Source organism: Nannobrachium achirus, assembly GCF_963921795.1.
Source record: "Nannobrachium achirus genome assembly, chromosome: 16".
NCBI classification, from domain to species: Eukaryota; Metazoa; Chordata; class Actinopteri; order Myctophiformes; family Myctophidae; genus Nannobrachium; species Nannobrachium achirus.
Genome location: NC_137823.1, coordinates 35,013,819 through 35,040,533, shown reverse-complemented (window position 1 = coordinate 35,040,533; position 26,715 = coordinate 35,013,819). Strand labels below are relative to the sequence as shown.

Sequence of the window (26,715 nt, the reverse complement as noted above, 5' to 3'; positions counted from 1 at the left end):
AAGGCATGAGAGTGACAGGGGGTGACATGCAAGGGCTTTGGGTCAGATTAAAACCAATGGCAGGTGCGGGCGGGACATTGTCATCAACAGGTGAGCTACCGGGGTACTCTGCAGAGGATGGTTTGGTAGAATTCATGAGAACGAGAGACACTGTACTGTAGTGTATGGTCGTAAAAGGAACCAGAACAGAGCTGAAAACGGAGACCTTCGACAATTCACATTAGCTGCATCATTTTCAGATAACTCTGGCTGTTAGGAAATCCCAGAAGGATTGCCACTTCATTTGCCAGAACAATTCTTCATTAACTGTGATGTTGGTAATACACTCGGGGCAATAATACAGGTATTTTCCAGTCAGTGCAATTGTTTGGCTTCGGAAGACTTGGATTATACTGCATTATGCTGTACGATGCTGTATGTAGTCATTATTGGTCATGATATGGAACGGTCACAGTTGGCCATGAAAGAGATGACAATATATATATTTTACGTAAAAAAAAATATTACTATTAAAATTTGCATAATGATGCAAAAACATCATTATGTGCTCCAGAAGAGTTTTTGATCATAAATAGTTATATTTTTCATACATCACTCCTGGCCTCCCTCACTTTGTGCCGTTTGCATGCCATATTAGATCAAAAGTCTTAGCGATATATATTATTGGATCACTGATCAGCCAATCATACCTGCTCGTACGTGCTCGAATTGTCCAGATTGGTTCCCTGCTGTATATATCTTGCTTTATAATTGAAGCATTTACAAGTCCTACTCTGGTGAGAAACCTCTTAATGAAAGTGTTTTGAATGGCAATGAGTCATCACCAGTCGATAACGAAAGAAAACACCATTCTATAACAGTACATCAGCAAGTCAATACCAACGGCAGGTAGCCAGGGTCAATAGCATCAGACAGCCAAAGTCAATCACAACAGTCATTAAGAACAGAAAGTAAGTGAAAAAAAACTAGTAGTCCACAACAACGTCAATCAGGCGACACGGTCAGTCAGTAAACTCCAAACACCAGCCTGGAAAACACCCATCAATAGTAACACACCACTCTAGTCAAAACAACAGTGAAGTTCAGCGATGGGTTACGCGACTCAGTAAGAGTAATTAGTCGACAGTAACCCGACAACGGATCAAGCTGCATGTGTCATAACAACTGAGAAGAACTCTTGGGTTATAGTTGTGGTGGGCCCTTAAACCTTAAACCGTATGTGCTTTAAGTAGTGGTGAGAGTATGTCTGTAAAATGTGTATGGTATACTGAATGACCTCCTGAATTTGAAAATAATAATGTCTTATTTTTTTCCTGTACTTGCTAAAGGCGCAGCCTGTCAATGTTGAGGATATTGTTCAACTGTCTAGTCAGCAGCATGATTGATGCCGGCATCTCAGTAGTTGGTCACACTATTTTAAGAGGACTTTGTGCCTTTGAAAGTGTCGGGTACCAGACGGCCATCTCCAGGTGAAGTTGATGCTTTGCCACTTGTTTCTTTCTCAAGCCTATTCCATTCTCCCAATCAAAGCACAACTTTAAATCGAAACCCAACCAGAATTAACGTGACAACCAATCATCAAGGACGATGATACACGAAAGAAGAAGAAGAACCCCAATTCTACTAGTAAGATGCCTCAGGGCGACATGCAACCTCGCCATCTGGCCAGTGATGTATATCGGACCAGTTACCCATATATGGAGACCCCTGGTACCCATATATGGAGATCCAAGTAGTGTATATGGAAATATGCTGTGAGAGCCCAAACATGCTTACTCAGTTATTCGTTATGTGAAATTCCTGTGATGTCTATGACATTTGACGTCATACCCTGTTATGCCCATACATGGAGATCCCTGTCTGTAGAACCAGCCACACAGATATGGGCTGTCTTGGCCATATATGGATTCTGTTAGTGTGGTATGTGGCCTCCATGTATGGTTATTCCCATATGAAGTACTGTTAGATATGGGCTTAATATTGATGACATCAGGGAACTCAATATATGGGCATAAAGGGATTCTGTTAGTGTGACATCAGTGATGTCAGATCATGATGTCTGAGCGACAAACTCATGGTCTGTGATGTCACAGTGATGTGTCAGGGGAACCACAGTGTCAGGCGTGACTACAGAGATACGGACAAGATGTGCCGGTTTTCATAGTTAACTGCGACCTACGGTCTCAATTAGTTGTGCACAAAATAAAGTGTTCTTGTTTGTGATGGATGGTTGGTTTGTGATCAGCAGTCGGATCGTTTCCTCCTCGGCGCTACAGTGGGACACAGTCGTATGATTTATTGGGCTGATTGAGGTTTGCTCAAGAAAGACATCCGTCTTAATTTTAAAATCCCTTTGGTTCCACCCCTATTCCACACATTTACTACCCAAAAGAACCATACGACTACAGCAACACTGTGGGGGAAACTGTATGACAGTTAACAATACAAACTGTAGCAGTGTATTTGGTAACTGTGCACTTAGTGCACAATGACGGTAATGTCGCGGTTCGATTCCGGCTGGAGACCCATGTTGGAAATCATCCTTTCTCTCCCCATCTTTCAACAATGTAATGTCTAAAATTAAGCAAAAACACCTTAAAGAATAAACACATACGACAAGGTAGCTTTGTAATTTACATTTGCAAGAGGTCACCATTTTAAAACTTGAAAATGTAATCTGCGCAGCTCCTGCTGATTATAGAGATCCATTGCTCAACATCCTGATGCAGTAGAGAATGGTACGTTTCAGACAAGAGATAAATGGTAGAACAACACAACAAAGTGCTGTTCAGCAATGCTAGACAATGTTTGATATCGACCTCTTAAGACTTAAGACTTGTAGGTCTGCATGCGTTTGTGTGTGTGTGAAATGTAAACAGCAGCTTAGCCGGACTCATGGGGTGGATTGTGGTTCCTGTCTGGTAGCTTCGCGTTGTTTGCCCGTCTGCCACTAGCCCCCCCCCCCCCCCCCCCCTCCCCCCTTGTCCCTCTCTCTCTCTAAACCTTGTTCCCCCTGCCTATATCGCTTTCTCTCTCGCTCACCATTTCTCCCATCCCTCTACAAGAGAAGTTAGCAGAGCTTTAAGTTACTTGTCTCCGGTTAAACTTTTTGGAAACTTTTTTTTGACAGGCCCCCATTTCAGTTTCTTTCTCAGTGAAGTCTGTTGCTGCCGGTTGTTGTTGTTAATGATGAATAATCCAACACATAGACACCCAGGACAATAGAAGTATCAGTGTTCTGGATGGATGGGCTTTACATTCTGCAGTTGTTGCCTCCAGGATATATAAAGTAAGGAGTGTAGAGAGAGTCTGCCAAAATACTCAAGTGTTGTACTGTGTATGTGTGTGTGTGTGTGTGTGTGTGTGTGTGTGTGTGTGTGTGTGTGTGTGTGTGTGTGTGTGTGTGTGTGTGTGTGTGTGTGTCAGAAATGGAGAAAGACAGAATACAAGAAAAAAGGGAAGCGAGTCTGAGTCAAAGAGAGAATGAGTGAGGGGGTAAGAGCTTTACTCCAGATCAAAAGCATAGATATTAGTATTGTTTGCAGTACTCAAACCTTCATACATTCAGCCTCTACAGTGGAATTAAATTCAACAGGATTTTTAGCAGAACTGACATGACCCGAGGTTGAACCTCAGCTAACCAGAAAAGAAAAAAAGTTCCCGAGAAAAGGGGCTCAGGTGGCGCCGATTAAACAATTAACCGTACATCACGGCATGTCTCATTTTAGTTTCCAGGAGAAATAATGGTCTAATTCAGCGATACTGAAAACATAATCTAATCTCATCTGATTCGGAGCGCCCACTGTGTCAAATCAAGCGCTCCTATCTACATTCCTCGGTTATTGACTGGGAGTACTGTGACCAATGATCATACATCTCTATTAACATCTACTGTGAGACCAGCGCAAACTAGGATAATGTTTCTCCCTCTGTTCCTCTCTTTGATTCTGCCTTTATTATCTTCCTCTCACTGCTCTGTGCATCTCCGCCTGCCCCTCTCTCCATGTATCCCACTCACACAAACACACGCGTCAGCATACTGAGTGCCATTAAGGCAGAGGAAGACTCTTCTCTCTAGGAGGAACAGACTGTCTCTCAGGGGGGACAAGTATAAGCCAAGTGCTAGAACTTCATCTAATAGCTTTAATGCCTTTTTCTTTCATCTATTGTGAGCTTGCATTGTTTTCTTTTTTGTTTTTTTTTATGCCTTGCTGCTTGCAGCCCAAAGCTCCCGCTTGAAAGAAGTCGAGGCTTGAACTTGGAATTACTTGTGGAATGAAACAGACCTACAGACTATCTGTCACTTTATCAGTCAAATACCAGGCTGGAATCAATAGACACACAGAGAATAATCTGCTATCCGAGATCTGATTATTATTATTTTTAGGGGTGCAACATTCAATCTAACTAATTGATTTGATTGATTATACAAAATAACCAAATCATAGTTTTTATTAGTTTCTTTTTTCTTGAAAACATGGTTTTAAAAGAATAGTGAAAATAGCAAAAATATTTCTGATCTACATGCTGAAGAAACATTGTGAGCTTGTAGATCAGTATTGTAAATCCCCAATATACACCAGGCTGTTAATCAGCCTCATCGATGTAGTCGTTTATAAAATATATATATATTTTGTGTCGATTCTTGATATAAATAAAACATAAGGTCGACACAAATAATGGCGTCAATGGGAGAACCAAGACCAAAATAAGAGCCAAAACCAGTCACTGCTGCTCTCAGGGAAAACGCATGAGGATTTCAGTGCACACAGGGATCCACAGACAAAGCCCTGCCTAGCCCATTTAGACCTGAAGCTGATTCTAAATCCTAACAGTTTTATGAAAGAAATTAATAATAACATAAAAAAGTAACAACATAATTGTGTGAGTCATTATAAAAGAATATCAGTCTAATCACAGGACGTATCTACCATGGCCCATTGCTTAGCATTCAAAGAGTGTGCACATGTTTTAGCCTTTATTTGCGCAGCTGCACAAACGAATTCTGCAGTCATACAGCAGGTTAAGTATGTTAATAGATACCATTTGAATGCTACGGGAACATACTGTACACAACATGAACCTCATTTACCCACAGAAGGAGATTGGTTAGCCCTTACCCCATACGGTTTTTCTGTAATGAGACACATGGTGGGAAGCTGAGAGGGACATGGCGCAGAGAAGAAAGTGGGATTTGTTCCATGGCCAGAGGGGGTGCTAGAATAGAGTGGTTTAACCCCTAGGTCAGTGCCTGATACGCCCTGAAATGCATTTTTACAACTACTTACGGTATATTGAAATGTTTAGATTACGGCATCTCCATTCAGTCTCACTGACTCATACAAATCAGGTTTATAACATGAAAAATATGCGTGAAAATAAGTGCTGGCAGTTTGTCGAAAAGTAAATAGTCCATTGTAAAATGATAGGTAAAATTTGCGCTTGTAGAACTAATCCAATTGATAACTTCAATTTTTTTCAATTTGAAAAACAGAATGAGTGCAACTGCTAATTACAAAAAGGCAGCATTGTTTTTCATAAATAAACAATATTTAATGAAGACAGAATGCACTTGCCCGTTGGGCAACCTGAAAGCAAACTCCACATGCCCGCACGTTTTATTTACTTGCCACGGGCAGTCGGGCAACCGTTAGTGTCAACCTCTGTTTGTCTATGCTTTCATGCTTTATTTATGCTTTTCATAATGCCCATTGGGAACGAATGCCCCTTTTATATGCAATTCCCATTGTACCCATTTCAGAGTTAATGCGGTACTTATCACAGTACTTGGTGACACTTTTTCCAACAAATAATCATTCATTCATAAGTCTCAAGAAGAATTCTCCTACTGCATCTCCCTCCCCTCCCAGCTCATCATTTGGCATAAATGAGCAGGATGTTTTCTGGTACTGGTGCTCGGATGGAGGTCCAAAGTAGTTGTGATACCTAAATGATATCAGAATATTTATAGACCTAGTGTTGACATTCAATACCTCTCAATGCTGTAACATAATATGTTGCATATTATGCTCTAACCTTCCTCAATTATAAAACGCAACAGTATACCTCCCTATTATTTATCTGTATTTATTTCTAGAAACGAATGAGGGAGACAAATTGAGGAAACATATTTAACCTTGAGTTGCTGAAAGACGTAGAAAAAATAAACTTGCCTTGCCTCATAAATTGAATCTTAACCGCAGAGATCTTCTAAAAGCATTACAAGCTTGTAGTTTGGCCATTTTCACTATTTGACGTACAAAAAAGTATATCAATATCAGAAGTTTCCATTTGTAAAAAAAATAAATCAAACCTTGGTTCTATGTGTTCTAGAGTTATGAACTCTGTGATCTATACATTCTTTATATTCTGAATGAATTAATGGTTTTATCTGGAGGGCCGAATTGTCATGTGAAGCTTGACCAATCCTCAAAGTATCCAATCATCAGACCGGGACGGACACTACACACATACGTACGGACGGACGGACGTACGTACGGACGGACGGACGGACGGACGGGACAGGACAGATAAAACCTGTTCATTCTGAACTGAAATGGCCATATATGGACATATATGGACATGGGACACACATTTTGCTTTTTGAAAAAGCCTATTCATTCTGGACTGATATTCTGGACGTACGGGACAGAAAAAACCTGTTCATTCTGGACTGGAGTGACCATATATGGACATGAGGTGACATACATTGTGTTTTTGAAAAAACCTGTTCATTCTGGACTGAGATGACCATATATGGACATTAAACACACATTTTGTTTTTGAAAAAACCTGTTCTTTCTGGACTGAAATGACCATATATGGGCGTGGGACACACAAAGCCACTCTTTGGAAGCGGCTTTCACTGCTTCAAAAAAGAAAAAAGGATTACCATGCATTACTCATACAAAGACCCTTGACAATTAACCTTTCCTCTCCATCTTCCTTGCTTATCTGCTCATTGTGTCAGTGGTGAAGGTTGATTTCCAGAGTGCTGTCTGCTCTGGGGCAAAGAGCGCAAGTTCAAAGTTCCCGGTTCAGACTGTGATGAAGCTGAAGGCTCGTCCAGAGGGAGGCAGGGATGCTGACTAAGCTCCCACTCTCCCTTTTCTACCCTCCCATTTCCCCATTGTGCATTTCACATCGATCAACTCCTTTTCTCCTTGACAAGTTTGTTCTTCCTCCCTCTCCCTTTTTGTTCTCTCCCTCTTTTCCAGACGTTTCAATCCACCCCCCCTCCTCTTCGTTGAGTCCTCGGACTCCCCTCGGTAGGAAATGGGAGGGAAAGCAGGCAAAGAATTCCCTTTTTGGGATGTAAGTGTCTAGTAGTGAACACAAGGTAATGATTTTATTCTGTCCGACTCCAGATTGAATCTGATGTAATGGGGGGGGGGGGGGGGTGATAAAGAAAAGGCTGGAAACAAGATCATGGCAGATAGGGAGGGGTGGAGAGATGAGGCAGGGGCAAATGGAAGGTTGTAATTCATGAAGAGGAAGGAGGCAGGTGGGTGTTCTGTCTGTCTGTCTGGCCTAGGATCAGTGGAGCACAGCAGTACAACACCTAAGCCACACTGGGCCCCTGCTCTGCTAGGTAACAAATCCTCTGTGCTGGAACGGAGCGAGGAAAGAAAGTTGTCTGTGTTTATGTATGTGCAGTGGTAGTAACTACGTGCATTTACTTAACACATCTGGTGCCAACCCAGAGTTTCCCGAGTTTGTATTGATACCAACACTGTGCCAACCCCGAGTTTCCCGAGTTTGGGCCGTTTTTGAAAAAAAAAAAGCAAATTCAAAAAAAAAATTTGGACCTCCAGAAATGTATTAGGCATGATCGCGATCGCGAAATTGCATGTTTAACCCCCATACCAACCCATTCTTTCAAACATGGCAGCCATGTTTGTTTACATCTGAAGAAAACATAATGGCCCATAAATCATGAATGCCTGAACGGATTTCCAAGCGGATTTTTTTGTTTGAAAGCTGTGAACAGCATCTACACACGTGGTGCATCATCTAGGCATGGGCGTGCACTTTTTACACAATTGCACAATTACATGGAAGTCTATGGTAACCATGGCAACGCGAGACATTGAAGAGAAAAAATCATTGCAACATAAGTGTTAAGTACTGTACTTAAAGGGGCACTCCACCACTTTTCAACCTATGTTCATATAATTGGTCCTCACTCAAAAATAGCTTTTTTTCTTTTTCTCAGAGGAGGGCTGTGGGCCGGTCAGAAAACCATCGTCTTGTGACATCATCGATTGCCAATCCAGCTTATAGAAACTGCAGGCTTTCTATTCCTGAAAAGTTGCAATTTTAAAGTGGAAGCCATTGTTCTCGCGATAATAAAAATCGAAATATTTTTTTCAAAAATATTGATTATTTTTTTTGGGAAAATGATGATGTCACAAGACGATGGATTCTGAACTTCCCACAGCTCTCCCAGGAGACTTGGACCGAGTAGAAAAACATTGTGATATTTTATCATGAACATTAGTGAGGACCAATTATATGAAGGCAGGTTGAAAAGTGGTGAACTACTCCTTTAAGTACAATTTTGAGGTATTTGTACTTGAGTATTTCCAATTTCCAATACTTTTACTTTTACTCCACTACATTTATTTGAAAACTTTAATAATAATAGTTTCAGATATAAATTATAATATTATAAAACATACGTTAACCACTTTAGCCCTATTTTATACCTAGGCTATTAGAAAATAGATGATTTACAAGCTCACAACTCGTCGTTTAGGCTTGTAGATCGGCTATTTTCAAACATTTTGAACTTTTATGTTTAAGTATATTTTGACGCTAATACTTTTGTACTTTTACTCAAGTACATTTTAAATTTCCAACTTATACCTGTAACAGAGTATTTCTATATTGCAACATTGATACTTTCGTGGGGAGGGTCATAAAAAGGCTATTAACATACTCGGATCGTCTCAGAGTAGTTTTCAAACCAAGCGCGAGTTTGTGTCTGAACTCGCAACATTTTCGGGGAGGTCATAAAATCCAGAACGATATCTAATCGGAGCCGAAATCGCCTTGTGTAAATGTAAAGGGGCCTTTAGATAATTCTAACTTCTGGAGTTCAAAGCCGTAAGCATTAGCAACGAGTTGTTGTTCAACTGAATGACTTCTTGAATTGATGCCTGGCTTAAAAAACAGCCACAGCGTCCACAAATGTCTTAGAGAACCCACTAACATCACAGTTTCCAAATATTATAAAAATTCAGTAAATGCCAGAATGAAGCCAGAAAGAAATCAAGAGAACCATTAACAAGAATCGACACACAGTCAATTTAAAATCTGGTGTATTGGTGTGTTGAAGTTAGTGTTGGTGTTCTTTCTCATGTATATTTCATAATGTTCTAACTTACTGTAGGCTATATGTCTAGGGATGGCCAAATGGAGATTTTTTCTTAACCGATAACCGTCAGGCCTTATCAGTTAAGGAAATGTGTTCAAAAATGCGCTATTTTAGCGATTTAAAAAAGGAAAATAGGCCTACACACGTTTTTCCCCATAATAAAGTGCTATATTTACACATTAAAAACCATAACACTGGGAGAAACAAGAATACAAATGTTTTCCAGGGGTGAAAGTGGTTTGAAATTCTTGCCGGAACTGTCATAAAAAAATTGGGAGGCTCTAACCCCCCAAAACCCCTGAAATGCATAGAAAACTGCATTTTGGAACAGTTATAGGCCTACACACAATAAAAACACTACAGGTCCTACACCTGAATTAGGCAACGGCATATATTATTATATATTACACATATTATTATTAATATTATTATAACCAGTTAGCTCTAACCCCCCAAAACCCCTGAAATGCATAGAAAACTGCATTTTGGAACAGTTATAGGCCTACACACAATAAAAACACTACAGGTCCTACACCTGAATTAGGCAATGGCATTACACTTACTGTAACATGAAACATGATTGAAATCCTAAATGAAATATCTATAATAAGCCTCTTCATATTGTTCATATTGTTCATTGTTCCATACAGAAGGGTAAGCATCTATATATTATTATTATATTTATTATATTATTACACATATTATTATTAATATTATTATAACCAGTTATCTAAAGTAAACTAAGTACATTTACTAAAGTAGTGTATTTAAGTACAGGTTTTAAGTATAGCCTAGCCTACTTTACTGGAGTATTTCCAATACTTTTAATTCTACTCCACTACACATGCAGAATAGCATCCATGCAGGCACAGACACAGCGAGTCCTCCTAGAGATGGGATTTATGGCTCTTTGAAGTGAGCCGGATCTCTGGGATCCGTTCCTTTCAAAGAGCCGTTCAAAAGACGGCCACTGTTCATTAGAAAGGAACGGCTCCCTACTGTGAACCGAATCCTATCGTTCATTTCAAAGAGCCGCTCAAAAGACTCGACTCGTTCGCGAACGTCCCACCTCTATTCGCTCCGTGTCAAACAAACACTGAAACGCGAACAGAAATGGATCACACTGACCTACACAAACCCACGGGAATAATTTAGAAGCACTTTATCAGAAAATTTAGCCTAACTAGTAACACTTGTGTAGCCTACTGTATGTTAATCTGACTTTGGTATAGGCTATTGTTTTCTTCCTGGACGTGCATTTGTGGAAGGTTATTTAACATGGGATTTTGACAGCTGGCTTCTCCTCGTCTTAACGGAACTCCGTTCCGGCCCCAAATGTTTTAACGGAACGGGGGTTCCGGCCGTTCCGGCTCACTTTCACCACTGAAGAAATGTGTTTTTGCAAAGAAACGGATTGAAATGATAAGTCTGTAATGTGACGCGCTGGTCGCCAGGCACGTGCGCACATACAGCAAAAGGGGCTTGAGCCCTTAACTTTTATCCGTATGAAAAGGCCCTTTTAGAAATGTCAGCCCATGCCTCTCTAAAATTCTGTGCACTCCCTGGACCCTGGCTGTTGCCTAACAAAACCAGCATGAGACGCATGTAGCCGCATGTAGCAATAACTTCCAATCGTATGACTTTTGGAATCGTTGAATCGGCTAAACGTGATGTCCATTTCATTCATTTACTTCTCTCACGCCCGTGTTTTGTGTGTGCTGATGCAGCGATCATTGAATTTGCGACTCTGAGCTTTGTTATTTTCGCATAGCCTACTATGTAACCAAGACGACTTTAGCGTTCCTCACGTCATCAATGTAACATTAGAAAGTTGTGTTTTAAGCTCTTCTTAAACAGGATTCAATGTGACGACGCGGGTCTGTTTTGTAAAATCCAATCGACGAGGGAGCATGTTTCCTGAATCCTGATGAACAAGTCAGCGTGTACAGCCAAATCAAGCACGCAGCGGCAGACTCGCAGTTGTATAAATGCATGGATGTTACACAGATATTGGTGTCCAGAAATGTGTGACCACAGGGCCTGACCATAGAGTTCTAGGGCCTGACCTGTGAAGTGTGAAGGAATGGTGCTCCCTGCTGGACAAAATATTTCATTACACCAGTCTAGGATTCCATAGCTTGGAGGAGCGAAAGTCCCCTGCTATTGGCCCTAATGCAGTACCCCCCATCCCATCGTTTGGAGGGCCGCTTCCAATCATGAATCTAGCTCGGTGACCATGTGACATTGGACAGCCAATCGGCAAATAGGTCGCCTAGGTCGCCTGAATGTCTCGGCAGAAAATGATCTCTTTAATGATCTGGTTTACACCAGATAAAAACCATGGAAAATATTGCATGTTAATTGTAGAGTTGAGTTTTCGATCAAGAGCAAGTGAATCTTTTGATACATTTTCATGCTTATAAATGAGCACTCGCCAGCCTATTATTTTGAAGACATTTTTGTAAAATGTTCAATGCCTTATTGCCTTCAATGTTGAAACACTCAAGGAGGTAGCTGGTCATTGCTGGCATGCACTCAGACATGCACACACACATACAACCACAGATCACCTCTGTGGTCCCTGGCAGAAGACATGGCGTCACACTAGGGGGGCTATTCTTATCTTCCGAGAGACCCTCAGTCAGACCCTCAAAGATACTGTGTAGGTTGAATGACATCAGAGAACATGCAGTAAGGAAGTTCTACTGGAGTGCAATCAAACTTCCTCCATACTAAACTGCCGCCACTGAAACTGGTCACATTAGAATTTGTGCACAGGTATAAAAGTGATTAAAAGAAAGAGATACAAGTCAAACAATGTGGACATTTTGTTGCCAAGCAACACTGTGGTATAGACGTATGGTATGACAAAGCATAAATCAGGCTTAAGCTGATGCTCTATCCCTTTACTAACACTGTCTACTAGTAATGACAGTGAAATATCCCTATAATAGCCTCATTTTATAACCAATTCAGTATTTCAGAGGTTTCCAGTATGAGGGCTAAATCCTGCAGAACATTTTCACCCAGGAGGGCAGCACTTGTATTGAAGCACAATAAGAAGCATAAATCAGCATTAACATTCATCTCAGACACAAATGAGGACTTAAGCAAATGCATATTAAATTTGCACACAAAAAAAGGTCCAAAAAAAGGAAGCTGCATAGTAGATGAAAAACACAGTGCCACCAGACTACTAATGTGTTGTGATGATGCACCATATGTCATTCAGATCCATAATTTGATTTATTGTAAAGACAAAGCATCAGAAAGTCGAGACTGACACGCCACTCTCTAGATATCACCTTTTCACTCACTGGTGTGCACTATTACTGTACACGTTCTTCTATATAAATCTCTATCCCACGAAAAAGGAAGCTGTTCTAAGGAGACAGGGAGAGAGGATGTTGAGGGAAGGGAGTCTTTGTAGTTGGGGCCCAGGCTTATAGAGTCACTTTTGGCAGGGGAGGGACACAGCCTTTCCCTGCTGAGGTTTGGAGCTGAGGCAACAGCTGTCACTGAGTTGTTTGTGCCAGAGAGCCAAACAACACTTGCGGACATGGCCAGATCGCTTAAAGCACCCTGGACCGTGCCGTGTATCTGTGCACGCGAATCAGCTCCAAAACGCCTCTCCCCAGACCTCACCCGTACAAACCCAGGATGTCGGATCAATCTTGAGGTGGGCTTAACAAACTCCTTCAAAGGAAAAACACTCGTGACGATGCTGCCTTTAGAAATTAAGCCAAATGAGACGCTAGTCACTGGCACCCATTTTCGACAGCGTGAGAAGAAATCCTTTCTCATCCTCAACAGTCTACAAACACCTCTCTCTCCCTCTCTGAATCAGCAATGGCACTGAACCAATGTTACTAAAGTGCGAACAATGCCATATTTTTTGGGTCCGATGCCGATCCCAATTTTGGAGTACAAGTCCACCGATTTGTTTCAAGATTTTCTGCAAAATCTTGAAATAATAATACATACAATTTATATAACACTATTCTAAATACCCAAAGTCACTTGGGTCACAAAACAAGTTAAAAGGGTAAAAAAACGAAACAAAACTAAATTGTATAATTTTTGTCGAGGCATGCTGTGTTAAATGGTAAATAACTACAGAACGAACGGGCCAAGTGGAAGACAAAAATGTGTATTCTTTTTTGTGGAAGCCCAGAGATAACCTCCGTCTTTACCAACGATCGTGAGATTGATCGTACCAGAGATAAATATTGCTCTGGCAGTGGATGAGCTCATGTATCTGTTGCGTTGTATGTTAACTGTGTTTACGGTATGTGTGAGTGTTCTGTTCATTACCCTTATAACCATAGCCAGCCTCAGAGCCAGACCAGTCACATCGCCGATGGGAAATGACTCAACATCACCTCACTCAATATCCGCCACCACTACACAACTTGAACCCACTGACCTTTAAGCCTGTGCATTTGAACCCTGCACCAAAACATGGCGATGAGATTGCGGGCAGCGTGTTTCAAAGAAATCAATCTTCAATCAATTTCAAATGGGAGGCTAGTCTAGTCTGAAGGTGAGCTGATTGGATTTGCAGCATCAAACACACAGTGAGTCGGTGGTCATAGTGCCAAAGGCCACAACGTGACACGTGAGGCATTTTCACAGACCAAACCATTGGGCAACGGGGCGGCAGTCCAGGATGGAGTTCCGCCATGCAAGGTTGAAAGGCTGTGCCTGTGAGTGACACAACCACTTCCTTTTATTTCTTAATCCCTTCAAAAAGGATGATGTGTCGATACAAGGCTGCAAGCAGGGAAATCAACTAATATGCTGACTTCTGACACCTTAAAACAACACGGAAGAAACAGCTCTGTGTGTGTGTGTGTGTGTGTGTGTGTGTGTGTGTGTGTGTGTGTGTGTGTGTGTGTGTGTGTGTGTGTGTGTGTGTGTGTGTGTGTGTGTGTGTGTGTGTGTGTGTGCATACAAAAATAAAGGTTAAGGGAAGAAAAGAAACAGAGAGGGAAAAGAGAAATGATTCGACCACCGCTTCTCACCCTGCAGAGCGGACACACAACACACAATATACGCACACTATACACAAAATACACAGGGAATACTTGGCTAGAATACTTGGTGTGTGCGTGTGCGTGTGCGTGTGTGTGTGTGTGTGTGTGTGTGTGTGTGAGCGTGCGCGCCCTGGAGTGAAGATAGTGGGCTGCCAACCCCCAGATGTAATTAAAGCCCTTCTGTTGCCTGACTGGAGTGTACTTCTTTCTGTCTATTTCTCTCTCTCTCCCCCCACCCTCCTCCCCTCCCTCCCCCCCTGGCTTTAACCCCGTCCCAGCAGTCCTGGGCTTGGACAAAGAGAATGATAAATCCAGGAGCAGAGGGGTGAAGGGATGGAGGAGGACAGCAGGGACAGATAACCAGGAAAGGGAGATCCAGCCAAAACACATGAAAACGACCTTGATAGTGACACGCTCTGTGTGTGTGTGTGTGTGTGTGTGTGTGTGTGTGTGTGTGTGTGTGTGTGTGTGTGTGTGCGTGCGTGCGTGCGTGCGTGCGTGTGTGTGTGCGGCGTGCGTGCGTGCGTGCGTGTTTGTGTCTGTGTGTCAAAGTATCCCACAATCTAATCTATTCTAATCATTTGTTGGGGGAAAAGCAATACCCTTTTCCGCATTTTCTTTAAAGCTCTATGGATGTCATGACTCTCTTTTTATTACCATAAAAATGTAGCGATGTCACCTTTAAGACCTCCTGAAAACATCCAGCCACACAGTAAGTGAAGCATTAAGCGACGACGGCCAAATAAAAACAAATGGGTGCACGTAGCTTAGACCTGAGTGACTGAGTATGTGTGTACTGTATGTTTTTCTGTGTATGCATTTGTATTTCTAAGTACTGTACATGAGCAGGTACTGTATGTGTGTGCATAAGTTTCCATTAACCCAGTGCTTCTCAAAGTGGGGTCTGGGGACCCCCAGGGGTCCTCGAGTTGGTTCCGGGGGGGGGGTCCCCAACAAAATGAGTTAATACAGCAACAAAGATCAGTTTAACGACTTTATTGTTGATTGATTGATTGTTTTCTTTACAGCACAGCCACTCTGAATTCAAAGGTGCGTGTTTGCGTGTGCACGTGTCTGTGTGACCCAGAGCCCCTACCTCGTGTGACAGCTGAGTGTAGTGCGTCTCGGCCGTGGCGAGGACGAGGATGGGGCAGAAGGAGGGCACGTCGTGCAGCAGCGTGAGGAAAGTGGTCCTCACCGTGTCGCTGACCGCCTCCCACCACTCTGAGACGTGAGGCATGAAAACAACACTCGGTACACTCCGACGGGCCTCCCTGAACACCTGGTGGGGGGGAGAAGGGGGTCAGACCATGGGTAATGCAGGGGTCTTCAATGTTTTCAGGCCAAGGACCCCTTAGTTGAGAGAGAGATGAAGCAGGGACCTCCACAAACTTTTCAGAGATTCCATAGTTTCCATTGTTTGACAGCACAATCATCAGTGTATTTTGGATTCATGTCAATTTGTGTTTTCAGATATTTAACCACTTGAACCGCCAATACTTAATTCACCAAAATAAAAGCCTGGGTTCCCGAGGCTAATACTTAATAAACTTGACCTTTCACTATGTACTTAGTGTGCTCTTTTTTCCCCTCTACACCAAACCTTTTTGCCGAAAATAGCCGATCTACAAGCTCACGCTGCGAGGCGTTGAGAGCTTGTAGATTAGCTATTTTTGGCTCAAGTTCTCAGAATATGGACAGTGGACACTAGGGTTCAAGTGGTTAATATAAAAAAGGAGAAAAAAGGTTTCTATCACACAAAGATTTGGAGGCCCCCCTGTAGTAACTCTGAGGACCCCAAAGGGTTCCCGGACCCCCTGTTGAAGACCCCTGAGGTAAAGGATTTCAGGAAATGCCATATACACATATATACAGTACAGACACTGTTTTGGGTTTGATATGATTGTCTTATCATCCTAAAGCATGTGTGCACTAGAGGGCAGTGTTGCATTCAGCAAACCAACAGACAAAATGAACAGACAAACGCAAGAAGCCTTCATAGAGAGATTGAGCCTTCAAGCCTCACTGTTGTTCATGTTTTCTTTTTGCCGAACCCCTTGTGCCAGTCGCTTTTCAAACAGCTCCATTTCATGTCTCTGTTCTGTCATCTTTATAATGATGTATATCTCAGACAGTATATCTCAATGTTTGCAGTTGTTTGTTTTCTGTTTTGTTGTGTTGGCCCAACCTCAATCCTTCCCTGCTCAACCAATCAGAACTTCTTGCAAAATTGCAGATTTCAAAAATATTTGGAGGTGTACAGTTACAGCTACAGTACATCCTCATATCATTTGATTGAATCTTCGACAAGAGGCACACAAGAGGCAGCCAAGGATGAAGATTTGGGCAGCTAATAGTTTCAATGCACATTGGCATAGTTTGTAAAATTCTCAGGTAATGTACTGGGGGATTGGACACTTGTTCTAACAAAAGATATTCCCTCATTTGGTGTTATGACACATCTGTATAAAATATCCCATACTGTAGGTGTTCAATTTGTTTGAGATCTGGTGACTGCAAGAGGCAAAGCTTACAGTATGATTCACACATCATTTGGCAAGTGTTATAAGCAGTCCATCTCTACTTGGAGAATATTTTTAAGGTTGACTCATCTGACAATATCACATTTTTCCACATCTCTATAGACCAGTGCCAATGGTTTTTACACCACATAACTCTCAAGTGTGCATTCATCTTTGAAAAAAGGAGCTGGTGCACGGCAAACCAAAATATAACCTCTCTCTGTCGTTCCTACATCTTGTTGACAGACTGCTCTTTGCTGTACGTCCTCCATTGACATGCTCAGTCACGTGAGGAAGAGTCGCTCTCTTTCATAAGCATCAAAATAATCGAATAAAATATCCCATGCTGTAGGTGTTCAATTTGTTTGAGATCTGGTGACTGCAAGAGGCAAAGCTTACAGTATGATTCACACATCATTGTGTGCTTTCGACCACAATCTCTCCATCTCTCCCATAGATCAAAATGCAGACGCCACTTTAGTCACTGTTCATATTGATACACCAGCCAGTTGAGCGGTCTTAGTGACTGAGGATCCTGCCATCCTATGCCCCAATAATGAACCTTCTTTCATGAACACTCTGTCACTGAGATCTTTTCCAGTGCCATCTTGATCCACAATCAAGGTCAACTCGGCCCACACATTTCATGCCACAGAAAGAATGCATGTGTGAAGGGAGTCAATATTCCATCCCTAAAAAGTCATCTTACATCACGCAAGCTTTTCACTTCAACACTACACTTGAAACCAATGTCAAAATGACATGAGCATGTTCTAGTCAGTTTGCCGCATGTGTGTGTGTGCGTGCGTGCGTTACCTGAGCACATGACTCCTCTGGCGTCTTGGCACTGACAGAGTAGAGTGTGGGCAGGTCCAAGCGGTGAACCGGCAGCTTGTCCAGGTGGTGCAGCAGGGCCGGTCCCAGGTGGGAGGTCTGCCCCGAGCCTGGGGGCCCAGCCAGCAGCAACCGGGGCCGGTACGCTGTGGGCTGTTGGAGGGCTGAGCTGTGACCGGGAGGAAGAGGGGGTAGAGAAAAAGAGATATGGATGTTTTGTCTCCTCATGTTCTCATTGATTATTTATTGATCTGAATTCCACCACAGCATATTGAGCACATATAGATGATTTAACTAGAAAGATGCAATTGGAAATTGCAAGTGGGATTGCCGTAACGTGAGTCACGCTTGAAAAATTAATTCCGTCTTACCATTAGAAATTTCCACATTCAAGTCAATGGGGAAAATGAATTTACTAATAAATTAATGGCCATATATGGAGATCTCTGTGTCAGTCTCATGTGGTCTATAATGTCAGACATCTATGATGTCAGTCATCTCCATATTTGTGAAAAGTTAACATCTTAATTAATTCACAAATAAAATCTGAAAGTTTAAGAAGCCCCCCTATGTTACAAAATGTTTTCATTTATTTAATTCAGTCAACATTCATTGGCAGACAATTAAAGTAAGTCCTAATCTAGACTCAAAACAACGGCAAACTCACAGGATTAGTTTTCATTTAGGGCAGGGCAATATATTTATATTATAGTGATATTGTGATATGAGACTACCGGTGCATAGTACATTCTGAGAGTGTCGGAGCGCAACCGGGGTGCATTCTAGTCATAAATTCAGAGTGCTGTACTCGGAAAAGCCGGATTGTCTGACAACCATGGCAGAGGAAGGCAATGCAAAATGTGATGGTTGCGGATTGTTTGGTACCCTAGACCAGTGGTTCTCAACTTCTTCAGGCCGCGACCCCCAAAAGAATCCTATTTTAACTGGGGAGCCCTCCCACCATGACGAGCACTAAGAGTTGAAGCATTACATTTTGTATACCACGGTTCTATTGTGAAAAAATAGCCATGAAGTTGTAAAAGCTGTTGTGCTCCGGACTTACGTGGAGAAGAGAAGGAAGGGTCTGTGTGTTGCAGGGGAGGAAAGCTGACTCTTTGGAGATGCGGCAGGCTGGACGTCATAGATGGAGGCACAGCCTTCCTCATTGTCTTCATCGCTGTACAAATCCTCCTCAAGCAGCTGATTGTCACCGCCTGGATGGGGAGAGCTGCTTAGAGATAACACTTTGTGTGTGCATGCACAGTGCACACAGATGTCCATGTGGGAATACAAAGAAATTTGTTTCCCTGAAACGCCTCCATGCGGAATGGATGTGATTCACTGCTGTTATCACTGTTGTTATTTCTAATTCAATCCTCAGAACACATTTCAAGGCTCATTTCCATAAAAACAACAACTAAAACCTCGAAGTGGCAGAGTCTGGGTTAACAAAAGAAAAACTCACTTGGCCAAGAGCTTTTCTCCCCTCCAAAAAAAGAAAACTGAAGAAAAAAAAGGAATCTGGTCTATTAGTAGAACTGTAAAGGGTTATTAAAGAGATAAGGCGTGGTGGGAAATTGAAGTCATTAATGGGTGCAAGGAGATAGATCTCCTGGTAGACATCTCCCTCTGGTCAGCCCTCGTGCTGTAGCTAATTTAGCGTAACGACTCCCCCATTGACTGCTGTGGGAATCATGTTAGCAAAAAAGTGCTACGAGAGGAGCTAGCTTGGTTATCAGCTCTCTGGTATATTACCTCCATATTCCCGGCGGGCTGGAGGGAGGGGGGGGGGGGGGGGGGAGGTATGCGTTCTGCCATACATTTAAAAGGGTATAGGAGAACCCTGATAATGGATGGAAAGAGAGAGAGAGAGTGCAATACACAGAGGGAAGGCCCAGAGCTGCCAAATTGCCTACCCAATGAAAAAGATAAGAGTGTGAAAAGCACACAAACAAATCAGCCAGGAGATGTATCACACTAACACAGAGGTGTGTGAGCATCAGATGACCATGTGATGGATAACATAACGGTCTAGTCCAGTGGTTCTAAAAATAGATTTCATGTACTCTCTGGGTTCCTTTATGGGGGTCTAAATTGACCCTTACAAGTCTAACTTTGACAATGAACAAATGGACCCAAATCAAGTGGAGACCTTCAAATTCAAGGTTTGAGAACCACTGATCTAGTCTGATCCTCACCGTGTGTGTTGTCCCTGTCCGTGTGCTGCTGAGCGTGGGGGAAGACTCGGAGCAGGGCCTTCAGAACCAGGGAGAGAGAGCTGGACAGCAGGGGTCTGAGGGCAGGGGCCAGGGCTCGCCCCGGGGGGGCCAGAGCCCTCTGGGAGGCTGGGACGATGGTGCTCAGGGCTCGGCTGAAGTCTCCGGGCCCCAGGACGATGGAAGAGACGTCTAGCTGCAGTTTGACGCTGCTGCCGTAGATCTGCGGGTAGCGGCGCCTCAACGCTGCCAAGGCCGCCTCAGTGCAAAGTGCTTTGATGTCAGCGCCACAGTAGCCTTGGAGGAAGGAGAGGAGAAGTTAAGACGTGGGTCCTGGCCCACTATGAGCTTCCTTAAATAAGATGCTTTAAACACCGGTACCACCTGATAAGACGCCTCTGGGTCCAAGACAAGATTCCAGAGGAATCAATGCTTGAACACCTTCTCAATAGTGCTATCGGTTAAGTTGAGGTTCGATTTCCTCCGACATATGAGAAACTGGAGAATAATTTACAACTGAACAACTTAACTGGATTTTCCCTCTCTGGATCAATAAAGGTCTATCTATAACCTGTCCTACAAATATAAATGGGATAGAGATCTAGCACAGACTTGCCACAAAGTCCAGATGTAGATATTTTGTTTGATATTTCTATCCTGTATTATGACCCCCTTTTTTATTCATTACAGTATATCTTCTAAATTTTTATTTATTCACAATTGTACATTTTCTTCATAACTATGCACTATTAGGGCTGTCACAATTATTACATAATCGTCATAATCCTGAATGTTGAAATAGTGGAAATAGCAATAGTGGAAATAGCAGATCTACAAGCTCAAAACGCGTCGCATGGCGACACGTTGTGAGCTTGTAGATCGGCTATTTCCACTATCAAAGTTATTTTTTAAGTAGTAAGTTGTCAAATATGTCAGTAATTTCTTTGTATATTTAGGTTATGTGTCATTTCTACCATGTACAACTTCAAAGCCAAAAAGCCAAACAGAAATGTAATTATCAATGACAAAAACACAATTAAATCGTTAATCGCCAATTATTTGAGTGACAATTAATCGTCATGTAAAATGTCATATTGTGACAGCCCTATGCACTATGCCGTGTACATTACATTCCACTGATGCTTTTAAAAATGGACTAAAACCTACCTTTTATAACATTTATAATATAAAGTGTTTTCTTAATTATTGGGCCTTTTCTTCTATGTCCTGATTTTCATTTCATTTGTCTAGAAGGGTCCCATGTAATTGTAGTTGTTTTATCATGCCATGTTTTTTAAACCCTGTAGTACTTGAGATTTGCAAGAATGTAAAGTGCGTTATAAATACAAAATATTATTATTATTAATGTCATACAATTTGTATAATGCATATTTAGAGATGGCTGGGATGAGATGGAGGATGAGTATGAACAGTATGTTGTGTTTGTAATTTAACACTTAGATTAGGGTGACCTAATTTTTCTTTTACATGAAAAATATCCTAAAACGTGAAATCAATTCCCATAAGAATGTGGCTGTGATTTGTTTGTTTTTCCCCTGAATGTTGGTGTTTATTAAGGACTGCGTTCGGGGAGCAGTTCTTGGCAGCAGAGAAACAAACAACAGGGTGCTAAATCATATGGAGCCTTATGAAAAAGCGCTATACTACTGATGTGAAATTGTTGGCGAACCGCATCTTCATTTCTCCTCACTACCTTTTACTGCTCCCCACTGGCTAGCTGTGAATTACACTGGCAAGCAGCTATTGCACGCTCTATTTGTCTCTTACCGACACATTTTTCTGCTAGTTCATCCACGAACGGCTCAGCTAGTTTTGGGTTCCATTCCCGTGTGTGGATTTCTAAGATGTGCTTTCTTGCCTGCAGAGGGTCAAAGACACAAGCAGAGGGTGGGAGAGAAGAGCACAATAGAAATGTAACAACAGAAGGATAACAGATTACATTATACAGCTAAATAAAGCATTAGTCATAACCTGTTCAATTACAACAGATGTCATGTACTGTATAGGACTAAATGGGAAATGTTTACACCATTTATGTTTTGTTTGCATTTCACACATTGTCAGGTGTGAACAAGAGCTTTCCGGCGGCTGCACTGTGCAGAGTATGCACCAGGGTGAGTGACTGCGTGGTTATAATCATAAAGCTGATGGCCTATAAAAGAACGAGGCTGGCTGGGCACTGTGTCAGTGTCACGCACCCGGAACTGGTGGCAAGCAAGCTGACACTGTGGGAGCCAACACAAGGCAGAGCAACAGTATGAAGGGAAAAGAGGCGCGTAGATACACTGCGGTGTGACAGTGGAGCTAACAATACTGCAGAGCTCAAGACCCTGAATTCAATGTGACAGGGTATATTATTATTTGGAAAAAAAGGAGTGTCAAATTGCAGATAGGTTGAGTCCCTCTGCTCGAATATAAGTAACCGTTTTGATTACTCAAATTGTCAATTCCCAGGCTTTTGATACACAATGCCTCAGCACCAGCTCTACAAACTCCTCAGTGAAGGTCAAAGATGCATCAGCACAAATAAATATTCCCAAATGAGCTGCATCAGTCACTTCAGTGCACTGACAACACTGCTCTCATCAATGAATGACGTCACTTTGTCTTTTAGTTGACTGTAAAATTTCACCTCTTTATTAGTTGACTGTAAAATACACTTAAGTGTCACCGATGCTCTGCCAGTACCTCAGAATATATGTAGCTGGTGCACAGAGGGGAGAAAGTCTTAGAGGAGCCCTCAGGGAAGGTACTTACAGCGGGCCTCCATAGTTTTCAATGTCTTAGATTTTTACCCAAGTTATTCCAAGGGCCAGTTTGGACCCCTTTGGGACAGACCTGGCCTACGAGGGAGAGGTTGTACACCTCTGACGTTAAGTATCATAGCTATCAGCTATCGATACTGTGTGCAGTTTGTGAACAATAATTTGCTGTATTGTTCACGGAAAATGCATTCATCTTTGATGCGCACGTTTTCAACTACAATCCAAATTTCACGGTCTTCGTAAGGTTCACTTTCCAGGCTTCTGTGGTTGGAGGTGTTTCAGTTTCATGATGCAACATGGAGCCGCATTAGCCCAGTTGTTAATTGAGGAGACAGATATACAGTGCATACAAACACTGATCTGGATGGCATAGAATGAAATCACAAAGTAAAAGGTTGGGGTGGATGTTGGGGTGTGCAGAGAGAGTCTGAGATAGCCTAGTTTCCACATCAGCGGGGCGTTTTATCAGTGAGAGCTCACCGCTGGAGGGGTTAAGTCTGTGACAGCACGCAGATTAAGCTTTGATTACCCATGATCCTGCTGTGTGAGAAAAAACGATGCAAGGTGACCAGACCAATTAGGATAAGTCCACTATGGTTTCCTCCGAGTCAGATGTACTGTATAAACTATAGATAACTACATCACATCTGGCAGGATAGGCAGTGAGTAAGAAAACAGGTTGCATTACTGTGTTGTTAGCAGGAAGCTGGTGTAAGCCTACGTACGGTATATGACACAGGCACCAGTTACTTCTGCATTACACAATTCCATCTCCAACCGAGTGAACGAGTGTGCGTTAGCATGTGCACACAGCGGTGCATGTGTTCGTTGAAAAATAGCATGCTGTGCTGTGGAAGAGGCCTGAGAGGTATGGTATTTTGCTATGCGGTACACATAATGCAACACTGCCTTCCTTCCTTGAAGTGCTTGTGTGTGAACTGCGAACTGCGGAACTGAGGAAAAACTCCCTTTTTGTATTATGCAGAAATCCTCCCGGTATCAAAGCAAGTCAGAGCGAATATTATTTCATTGGCAAACATGTTTTACTGAAAATCCACATGGGGGTTAAGGCAGCTTGGAAAACTCATTGAACAAGTGGTGTGTCAGAGTGTGTGTGTGTGTGTGTGTGTGTGTGTGTGTGTGTGTGTGTGTGCGTGCGTGCGTGCGTGCGTGATCATAATATTGAGGTGCATATTATGGTGCATTTCCAACCTTCTTATCAGGCAGGCTGAACAGAAACTCCCGGTCGAAGCGGCCAGGCCTCCTAAGTGCTGGGTCGATAGAGTCAAGTCTGTTCGTAGCACCGATGACAACTATCTCCCCTCTACTGTCCAAGCCATCCATCAAAGCCAGCAGAGTGGACACGATAGAACTGAACAGAGGAAACACAAAACAGATTGTATGTAAATGACTGAACAGAACACAATTCAGCAAATAGTTAAAACTGCTATAAGACAGTAGAAATCACTACTCACAAGTCACCAGTGGTCCTTGAACAGGATAGTACGGTATGACTTAAAAATGTGTTTGGATGAAATTGATAGCAGGGCCATTTAACTGATATTCTAACAATTCTTTTGAAAATTTCCTTAAACAATTCATCTGTTTAATTCCACGTTGAAGAGCTCTCCAAAGAATGGAACAATGTTGTTGGACCATCATAATCATCTTCAAATGGGATAAATCAATTTTTCCCCTTTTCTTTACACCACAATTTAGCTATTCTGCCAATTCCCCCGGAACAATACACCACACATTCACTGTTGTTGCTAACCCCACACAGTTGGAGGATGTAGACAACCACATCTCCTCTGCTCTGATACACATGACTCATGAGTCACAAGCCGCTTCTGTCCAACAGCGACAGTGAGGCGTTTCTCCGGTAGAGTGTAGCACATGCTAAGGAATATGTAATCTCTCCCAGCACCACTCCCCGCTGCACCGGCACCCTGACCAACCAGGATTTGCCAGTGCAGCGACAAGGACAAAGCCCCATTTTTTTGCGCCTGACGCCGCCAGTGTGGATATGTTCATTGACAATAATGGGGGCTGCTGTTTTGAGGCGTGCGGTCTGTAGACGGTGTGGGTTCCCTTTTAGATTCCCCTATGACGATTTCAACACAAAAAATAACAATGGGAACCAGGGGCATAGCGCCATCTAGTGGCATGACGTCAGGACTTCAGTGGTCAATAGGACCTCTCAGGATGCACCAGCATGCATATTTGATATTTCTCACTTTTGTTTAAAAAAAAGATTCTATTATACGTATTTACACTTTAAACCTCTCCTTTCCTCAACTGTGTCAGTTTCCTTGGGGTTGTTAGGGTGAACAATGCAATGATTCTCAAACACAGGGTATTCTTCTGGATGTAGTTCAGTTGAATGTGTCCAACCTGAATGTTAAAGTGTAACTGTTGCTCTTTGATGTGGTTGTATTGTACATCATCAAGTGACAAACAAAATCAGAATGCATTTCTTTTAATTTTACAAAAAGCAACCAGTCGTGCTTGAGAATTTGCAATTCTAAGCAGCAGAATGCGTCTCAGTGCCACTGCAAACGTATAAAAATTCACCGTACAGTTTGCTGGATAAAGACTGAATATGAATGCACGCAGAGATATACACTATTCCATTTCCTGCTACTTGACTCTCCCAGTGGGAAACTGAAAAGTACGTCTACAGAACAGTTGAAGAAACTTTTGTGGAAGTGAAAGGGAAAAAAAGGTCAACTTCAGATAGGGCTGTCACGATATGACATTTTACATGACGATTAATTGTCACTCAAATAATTGCGATTAACGATTAAATTGTGTTTTTGTCGTTGATAATTACATTTCTGTTTGGCTTTTAGGCTTTGAAGTTGCACATGGCAGATATGACACATAACCTAAATATACAAAGAAATTACTGACATATTTGACAACTTACTACTTAAAAAAATAACATTGATAGTGGAAATAGCCGATCTACAAGCTCACAACGCGTCGTGATGCGACGCGTTGTGAGCTTGTAGATCTGCTATTTCCACTATTTTTGACCTTTTTTTCTATTTTTTGACGATTATGACGATTATGAAAGATAATCGCGATTATGTCAAATAATCGCGATTAGACGATTATGTAATAATTGTGACAGCCCTAACTTCAGATGACACACACCCGGGCATACTGGTGGCAAGCAGACCAGATGGTGCTTCGACAACATAATTAAACGTCACCAGTTCAATTCTGTCTGGAGACCTGTGTTGTATGGTTTTCTAACTCTCTGCCTTCGCTCAACCTACTGACAATTAATTTCTTAGGTGTTATTCTATAGATTACTTTTTAGATTAACCGAATGATCAAAGAAGCACAGATTTTTTATAAATCGACTAAATACATTAGTGTGATTTAGTAGCCTACAAGCTCACAATACATCACAATGTGTTCATCGTGACGCAATGTGAACTTGTAGATATTTTATATTCACCATTTTTGAATCAATGAAATTGATACATTAAATTGATTCATTTGATAACTGTTGCCTCCGTAGTCCTATCTAAATAAGTAAAACAAATGACTAATACCACTACTAATGATAATGAGTAAAATATCCTTTCATAAATACTATGTCCATTTATGCTACTACAAAAAACATACAACATGTTACACAACAGTTTGTGTAATGAGAAAAGAGATGCAAAGCTTTCTTTTGCTTCCTCTTAACGGAAAGGTGAGATATAGAAAATTGCATGTGTGGGTAGAGTGAGAGGTGCGGCTGGTGAGATCAGCCATGCAGTACCTGTGTATCTGGTCCTGCCTGCTGGAGCGAACCGGAGCCAAACCATCAATCTCATCAAAGAAAATAATGGATGGCCTCATCAGGTACGCCTGATGAAACAAAACAAAAGACAAACTCAAACCACAGTCTCACTACACACTGTTAAAAGCACAATCCATTCT

The 26,715-nt window shown here is 42.1% G+C and overlaps 1 protein-coding gene across 1 annotated transcript in view; it reads right to left on the bottom strand.

The window, feature by feature from the left end:
* Nucleotides 1-26,715, bottom strand: part of atad2b (ATPase family AAA domain containing 2B) — a gene marked incomplete at its 5' end in the record, with an annotated part of 135,538 nt that overhangs the window by 85,304 nt on the left and 23,519 nt on the right. The window contains 7 exons of the mRNA XM_080744574.1: nt 15,512-15,697; nt 17,754-17,940; nt 18,835-18,985; nt 19,970-20,284; nt 21,776-21,866; nt 23,986-24,145; nt 26,555-26,643. Of these exons, the coding sequence (XP_080600700.1) occupies nt 15,512-15,697; nt 17,754-17,940; nt 18,835-18,985; nt 19,970-20,284; nt 21,776-21,866; nt 23,986-24,145; nt 26,555-26,643 (1,179 nt within the window). The remainder of the gene's footprint in view (nt 1-15,511; nt 15,698-17,753; nt 17,941-18,834; nt 18,986-19,969; nt 20,285-21,775; nt 21,867-23,985; nt 24,146-26,554; nt 26,644-26,715) is intronic.